Genomic DNA, 7983 nt, shown 5'->3' with positions numbered 1-7983 from the left:
GCGACCATTAGTCTTGGAGGCCAGCTGTTGGTAGAAAGCTGCGACATTCAGCCGTACAGTGATTGAATCGGGTACCGGTAGATAATTTTATTACATTCTCCAGTGTTTTCACTTCTTACGAGTTGAGTTAAGAACGGTGGCAAAGAAGGAATTCAACGGGATGAAATGTCGAGGAAAGTGAATACGCGTTTAAGGCTCCAATCAAACCTGTCAGTCTGTTTCGGTCCACAAGCGTCCCCCGCCTATGTCATGTATGTGTGGACGATCACTTGCTCGACTCGGGTTAGTGTATGCAGCTGAAAAATTCAGTCTCCGCATAGCGTACCCACTTGTTGCAAAGATACATAAACGAGAAGTCGCCGACTGGACTGCACGATTCATCCCTTTGAGTGGCGTAAGCCTCCACCTCCCCCTCATACAGGGGGGTCTAGCCAACCAAAGAGCGTCAAATCAATGGTACATCAATTCCTTCCTATTCTGGGTGGTGCCAGAAGTACCAGCAATTCCCCTCTCTACATATAGCTACATTACACTCCTGACAACGCCATCGTGACTCCCGTTCGAAACCTCCTCCGAGACTGCGTCTCTGAGGCATAGGTCTTAATAAGGCTGTAGACAAGCTGCTGCCGCCACTCAACCTGACTGTCCTTTGGCTTCCATTGTGGCTGGCCTCTTTTCTGTAAAAGGAAGCTATTCACAAGGGCTATTTCTAGCAAAAAGTCCCAAGCTAGGGCATTCCAACCGCCCCTACGGACACGGCGGTCCGGAACCGGCTTTCTTATTGGCCGGCAGGTGTTATCAACAGCTTGCTCGCGGCGGCTATTATCAATACGTATAAAGCTGTTGTCATCATAGGCATTGACTGCCTCGCTGCAGGCCTGTTGGGAATCCATGGGAACGTAAAGAACGCGTTGTGTGAGGAAATGTGTGGTGTTGATTTTGATCCCGCTCTAGGTCACTCCTTGTACCTTGGCTATTGCAAGGGTGATGTGGGGCTAGCCAAGGGGGTGGAGGCTTATGCCACTCAAAGGGATAATCTTACTCCGCAGTTTTGACCATTCCTAAAGTTACCAAGCGTAACACCAGAAACAAGATTATATGCCCGGATTTTAAGGCTGAAGAGAAGTTAACAGGGAAGTTATAACCACCTAGCTTGACCGCGGATCCGAACAATCAATAAATATTCCCTTGTGCCGACTGGACAATCTTCAATTACTCCACAGTAGATACATCACATTTGGGTGGCGACCTAACACTACTGTAATTGCGCCGGTTCCCACAATGTTACCAAGTCGGCGGCTCAAGAAAAAGCCTCACCAAAAGTCCAAAAATGGTTGCGTCAACTGCAAGCAGCGCAAGGTCAAGGTTGGTCACTTGGTCCGTTCAAATATACCAATACTCACCATCAGACATGCAGTGTGACGAGGCTCAGCCCAGGTGTGCCAACTGCAGCCGGTTTCACTTGGATTGTCGTTATTTAGACATTGGGCAAAACATAGCCGCATTACCAGCGGAAGGGCACACAGAGCCCACACCCGTCGCCCCAGCGAGACGTAAGCGAGGCCGGCCGCGTAAAGACTGGAGCCAAGGCCTTGCACCAGACTCAGAGCATGCGTTGCTTCCTTCGGATGCTGAACTTAACATGACTCAAGCTGAGTTGCTGCATCAGTTTATCACTTGCACTGGGCCAGATCTAGGCGGGTCCGACGATCCTAGCCACCCGATCGTCCAGTTCTGGGCGAGAAATGCAACCCTACTCGCCATTTCACACCCTTACCTGCTTCGTCTCTGTCTCTCTCTCGCGGCATATCACCTGGCTTTTCTAGCGTCGGAAACCGAACCCAACAAGGCACGCTACGCCACCCTCGCCAGACATCACTTCTCTGTCGGTCTCACCCAGGCAAATGAAGCCTTATCCGCCATTAACACATCGACTTGCGGCAGTCTCTACGTATCAACCATCCTTGTGTGCTTCTGTTCATTTGCGGCAGGCCCCAGTGGCCCTGACGATCTATTTGTATGTTCTGCCGGCGGTACATCGTCCCACAAATGGCTTCCACTAGCACATGGCGCACGACTTCTACGGGAGCTCTACGACGAAAGTGTCCTATTCTCCGGACTTACAGCGCCTCTCGGTAGTAATAGCGCGCCGCCCAGCGACCCTCGTCCGACCTGTGTCTGTGAAGGCTTCATACTGGTTGACTGGATTGACCCAGTTGCAAGACTACGCGACTTGGTTATGTCAGCTTCAACGCCGAGAAATGATGTCTACGTGCGCTCTCTGCATACTCTTGCTGACGTCTACGAAGCCACCTTTGGTGACGAGCAGGGCTGTGTCAAAACACCATTGCACAACAAAGTAGTCCTTATCTGGCTTTACCTGATGGAAGATGATTTTATAGCGTTTCTGCAAGAAAAGGACGCTGTGGCATTGCTATTACTAGCCTATTACGCCCCTTTGATCAAAACCATGAAGAGATCTTGGTTCCTGCACGGGTGGGCCGAGCATATTATTCGAGTATCCAACATGTATATAACCGATGACTATGCTCACTTCTTGCAATGGCCGGCCGAAGCAGTGAGATCAATATGACCTGGTCGGGTACTTTCAATTTCTCAGTAATGGAAAATTCCCAAGCACTGCTCAGTGCTCACTCCGAGTGTATATTGATTGGCTCGACCAAGTTGACATTGTTTCCACGTAGCCAATATCCTTATGAGAGTGCCTCGTGAGAAACAAAGCAAGAATGCAAGCGTACTGAGAGTTAGGAGAAGAAAGTCACACAAGTCACCGAATGGTGGCGGAACACTAACGCCTTTTATAAGGAAGAATTATGTATTCTCTTATTATTCACGTCATGATTAGAGATTTGGATCCTCCTGGTAGCCCCAAGGGAGGCAGACCCACCACTTCTAAGAGTAAAGCGGGACATGGCCAGGGATAGTACATATCAAGTCGTAAGGTAATCACCATGAGACATTGACAAGGCCAATACCTTATATTTTGTCATCCAGGCACACGGCGAGAAAGGAAGTCTCCAGACGCCCTACCTACTCGGAGCTACAAGACTGGCATGAATAAGCAGAGATTTAACAGGTAATTTGGTTAATAATTCCAACATGTGATATTCCGACTCTAAGTAAGCGGTCTCAATTCCGCTGGACTATACTGACAAACATTACATGGAATGAACCAGAGGACTCAGCGACTTGACCGTTTCTGCACAAGATTTCTCTCGGACTACAGCCCAGCCCAGCCACAGCGGAAGATCGATAACACAACAGAAAAGCCAACAAAGATGAGATAACAGGACGGAAAGAGACAGCGTGACTTCTGGCCGAGAGGTTTAGGGTGGTGTCAGACCGAAATGCCCGACATGTTCCCATCGGATTCAAGCCATACACACTCCCATTACGCCTCCTCTTCTTTGTTAACCTGAAGAATGCGCTGGGTGGTAGTTGTGGTCTTGTGGAACCTATACGGCTTGATTTTACGCTCAAAGAGCTCGTCGAGTTCCGCGGCAGTTCGACTAGTAAAAGGTCAGTCAGTATCAAAGTCATTATTATTAGAAGTAGTGTCAGATCAACATACCCAGATGTCTCGGGGATCAGGAACCACATGGCCAATGTGAATGGTGCGCCTAGACCGGCGAAGAACCAACTAGTCTTGAGACCCCAGTTCCACTCGTGGGCGTTGATCATGTAGGGAATCAGGACACCGAGGATAATTCCCACGACGCAGGTAGAAGCAGCAGCAAATCCGGCAGTGTAAGGTCGAAGTCTCTGGGAAGAGATCTCACCAATGAAACCCCAACCAGTAGCTCCGTTAGCCACCAGACCGATATCTAGGTAGGAAAAGTCAGTTTACCACAACATCAAGTTTTGCTAGTTTGCGAGGAAACTCACTCCAGATGCAAGCAAAGAGAACAAAGACATAGTTGGTTGCGTTAGTCTCGGGCGCGACTCCGAGGATACCCACAACGATACAGCATGCCCAGCAAATAGTTGTTCCATAACAAGCGAGCCATCGGCGACCAAAGATATCCGACACATAGATAACCACAAAGCTAAAGAAGATATTGATGCCCGATGTAATGCAGGTGATCTTGAAGGGGTCCTTAAGTCCGGCCTGCTGGAAGAAGTAGGTAGCGTAGCCGAAGAAGATGCCAAGACCGATAAACTGCTGTGTCATAAGAGTCCAGCACGAGATGAGTGTTCGAAGGCCGTCGCGCCCCTTGAAGATAGAGTACCACTTCTCATTTTTCTGCTCTTGGGCAATGGCGCGTTCGTGCTCAAGGTTGATCTGGATAAGGCTAATGTGATGGTCCACGTCGAAGCCTTCCACACCGCGGTACAAGACCCGGAGTGACTTTCTGGCCCGATCGTTTTTGCCTCGAGAAACACACCAAGCGGGGGACTCGGGCAGCAGGAGGTAGATGATGAGCATCAGCCCAATCTGAGACCACTGAGTATAGACCGGGGTGAGATAATTAGTTGGGTCTTGGGCGTGCATGACCTGGAGAGCAACTGGAGCGAAGAACTGTCCGATGAGCCACCAGAGACTGTAGCACATGAGAAAGACACCTCGTACGCGGGGAGGTGCCACCTCAGAGACGTAGGTTGGGATTGTCGACTGCAGACAGCCAACACCAATACCTCCAAAGAGCTTTGCAACCAACCAGAGCCTCCATTCTTTGGCAACACACTCGAGCATGACGCTGATGGCGAGAAGGAACCATAACCAGTACATGGCTGCTTTCCTGCCAAACCTGTCCGAGAGGAAAGGCAAGGTTACCATTCCGACGACTTGACCGCCGGATCCGATAGAGTTCCACGCACTCAAAATAGACGACGCCAGGACAACACCCTCCTCGGTGTGCTGAGTACCGAACTGCTCGACGAAACCCGAGTTTGCAATGATGTTTCCAATGAGTCTGGGCGAGTCTAGCATTAGTGGCTGTTTCCAAGAGCACCAAGGCGAGCAAAGGTAGGAGTGATATGGAACACATACCCGATCTGGTAGCCATCCGTAGCTGCACTGAAGGTGACGGCAAGACAAACAGCAGCGTTCATCTTGAACTTTTTGATAGTTTCCCAAGGCGTCAGCTCCTCATATCCAGAGATGCCTTGTCCCCTGGCAGCAGCCTCTGAAGTAAGCTCCTTGGGGGCCTGGAGACCATCTCCAGCAACTTCATGATGCTCGACAGCGTCGCCGGGCCTGCTGACGTCTTTCTCAGCACTTGACATCAGAGCCATAATGACGATGGGCAGTTTGGGAGGCGATTGAGTGCAACGAAAGAAAAGAAAAGGATGCTCGAGCTCTTTGATGCTAAAGCATGAGCTTGCTTGGACTCTGAAGCAATAAGAGATTTATTTACCAGAGAGCAGCGTGGGTCTTTAAATCATCAGAAGAAGCCCATGCATGCATGGCCCGAGTGTGCGGCTGCTCTAGAGGCGATGGATTCAGGTTCTGGGAATTCGCCACAATGGTTGACGAGCGGGGTGGTACAGTACGGCGGATACTAAGCTGGGGTATGGGGGGTGTGATGCGGGTTAGCGCTTGGATTGGAAGACGGGGTACAGGGTATGGGGTAGTGCAGGAGGCAAGCCTAGGCCCTGGGTCACCTTGTATCCGTACATTACTCGGTGCCAACGGAAATGCTTAACCCCCCTTGCCCAACAAGGCTCTGACAGACAGAACCCTACAGGCGGTTACACTTGCCCCCCAACCGGCTAAATGTGATGGGTCTGTGTGCAGTGGCGTTCCCTAAACCGCGAGAGATGCTTCGCTTCGCTTTACTGCTAGTCACCCTCAATTCTCGGTATTTGATACCACGAAAAGCTCACCCTCAATTCTCGGTGTCTGATGCCACGAAATGCCAAACCCATGCTGTCTCGTGGAGAGCAGTAGATGAGTCTAGACGGCAGCCTAGCAGTCAGTGCACATGGACAGCAAGTTTTCGATAGTATAGAACCGCGTCTGTACCACTACCACCCAACCAACCACCGCTCCTTGATCCTGTCTCTCATTCTTTCGCCTTGACCCAGACCCAGGTCTGTCAACATGAGCGCTTTGACAAGAAAATTGCAAACTTCTAGCAAGAGTGTTCCAGACCTCATCTGATCGGACCAGACTTTCGCGTCGTGTCTGAGATACCTTCACTCGGCATTGCCCGGACGGCCAATTTCGCGTGATTCGCCACGCTTCAGCCATGCTCAGAGTAAGGGCGGCGTGAATCTTGCCACCAGCTGGAGGACTTACGGAAGCGACCCTATGAGTTACTCACTGAAAAGCGCGTACAGTTGGTTCTAGGGGTACGTTTCGGTCGGTGATAATTTCTGTCAATTTAAATGGCAACGAATTGGCAAATATGCGAATTTCTAGAAGCCTCAAGCGATCATTATCGACAATAGGCACAACTGCACGATTAGCATAAACATGTCCGATTATGTGGTCGTGGGTAACCTTTGTTTTATTGCCAAATGCTAAATACTTGGGATGATGAGTCCATCAATACGAAGATCTGTTCCTTGACCGCTAGAGCCCACTACCGTAACAGAATGTGTTCCCTTTGAGAACCCTTTCATCACATGAACCGTACTCAAAGCGACTTTGTCAGGCCCTGGACTTGCAAGGAAGGCCACCTGTTGTTTGAAATCGTCATCGATCATCACGAGAACGCTTTGCTCCTTGTCACCTTCAGTTGTATACTGAAAGACCAGGGTAGTTGCGCCACTTTCCATGCTTGTCTCGAACTCAAAGTTGGCCAATCTCTGTTTATCTCCATCTGTGTTGCGGCCGTCTTCACCGTTCTTAGACCGCTTCAACATCTTGTTCGTGACACGCGTCCTCGCCGCTCCATCTTGTTGGTCAAGGACAAAGCTTGTGGCGGGAGGCATTGTGACCTTGGGGCCATCGATATTGAGCGGTAGCCATACGTACGTGCTACGCGGGAGCGGTGGAAATTCCCATCGGTCCCCCAAGTAGAGTGTCCTAGAACCCGTGGGCAAGACAGATGTGACTTGCGAGTCGTAGGTGTTGGTCCCGACGTCGGCAAAGGGCTCCCATGGTGACCAAGGGCCCGACAAGGATGTTGAAGTCGTGTATTTATTGTCATTCGCATACCAGTCTGTAAAACGATTAGGGAAGAACCCGTTAAAATAGTCAGTGGGAGCGCTTACACGTCAGTTGCGAACCGAACAAGTAGTACAATCCATTCTGCTTGATCATGGCTGGGCTCTCGAAGTTTTCAGGGAATAAATGGACGAGTTTATCTACCGATAGATAGTCTTGCGACAACTCGAAAATACGGAGTCCATGTTTGCGCTGCGTATCCAGTAAGCATCTTGTGTTTTCAAGACTGTGTGCATAACCTACATCCTCACTCATCAAATAGGCCTTATCATCATCGTCGACAAAAACCCCCATATCTCGAGATGCACATCCCATAGGCCGGAAGCTCCCATGGTACGAAAATCGTCCATTCACAGTGTCACCTGTTGCTACTCCGACAAGCGCGTGGGAATATACAGGGTCATCAATGTGCATCCACATAACGTACTTGCTGGTGGAGTTGTTAAAGATGACTTTGGGTCTCTCTACGACCCTTTCTGGGCCGAGATCGCCCGACTCTTGACGAGTTAAGGCGGCACCCTCGTAGTGCCAATCCACGAGATCATTGCTGCTATAGCAGTTGATGTTTCGGAAATTGGTGCCCTCTGTTTTGTCTTCACCATGCCAATAATATCGCTCGCCTACTTTGATGATTCCTCCGCCATGAGCCTGAATGTGCTGGCCATTATCGGCAGTCCAGGTAGTGCCTATGGATAGCCTAGGTGAGCGATTCGGTGTCTTACAAGACAGTGACTATGGCTAGGGGACCTACCAGGAAAAATTTGGAGATGGCTTTGTTGTGCCATTTTTGCCACTCTTAGCCTTAGTGGGCAGCCTTCACTGGATAAAAGGTATCTGATTCCGAAACG

General features: G+C 50.1%; 3 protein-coding genes across 3 annotated transcripts; 1 reads left to right on the top strand and 2 right to left on the bottom strand.

Moving 5' to 3' along the window:
* The first annotated feature begins 1137 nt into the window (after window positions 1–1137).
* On the top strand, window positions 1138–2612 carry BGZ61DRAFT_469736 (uncharacterized protein). The gene is made up of 2 exons (XM_046247993.1): window positions 1138–1365; window positions 1418–2612. Exons 1-2 carry the CDS (start codon window positions 1282–1284, stop codon window positions 2591–2593), a joined length of 1260 nt encoding a protein of 419 aa, XP_046093122.1. The 5' UTR covers window positions 1138–1281; the 3' UTR covers window positions 2594–2612.
* Window positions 2613–3412: 800 nt separating this feature from the next.
* Window positions 3413–5256, bottom strand: BGZ61DRAFT_376381 (general substrate transporter; the record flags this gene model as incomplete). The annotated part of the gene is made up of 4 exons (XM_046242498.1): window positions 3413–3530; window positions 3593–3845; window positions 3907–4934; window positions 5012–5256. The coding sequence occupies 4 exons, from the start codon at window positions 5254–5256 to the stop codon at window positions 3413–3415; spliced, it is 1644 nt and encodes a 547-aa protein (XP_046093121.1).
* A 1230-nt stretch (window positions 5257–6486) lies between these two features.
* BGZ61DRAFT_376379 (glycosyl hydrolase) lies at window positions 6487–7920 on the bottom strand (the record flags this gene model as incomplete). Its single annotated transcript, XM_046242497.1, has 4 exons — window positions 6487–7130; window positions 7183–7327; window positions 7379–7821; window positions 7887–7920. 4 exons carry the CDS (start codon window positions 7918–7920, stop codon window positions 6487–6489), a joined length of 1266 nt encoding a protein of 421 aa, XP_046093120.1.
* Between the last annotated feature and the right edge of the window lie 63 nt (window positions 7921–7983).

This window comes from Ilyonectria robusta (assembly GCF_021365365.1).
Source record: "Ilyonectria robusta strain PMI_751 chromosome Unknown BGZ61scaffold_124, whole genome shotgun sequence".
In the NCBI taxonomy this organism is placed as follows: Eukaryota; Fungi; Ascomycota; class Sordariomycetes; order Hypocreales; family Nectriaceae; genus Ilyonectria; species Ilyonectria robusta.
The sequence above is the reverse complement of the archived record's forward strand: the minus strand, read 5'-3'. Positions and strand labels throughout refer to the sequence as shown.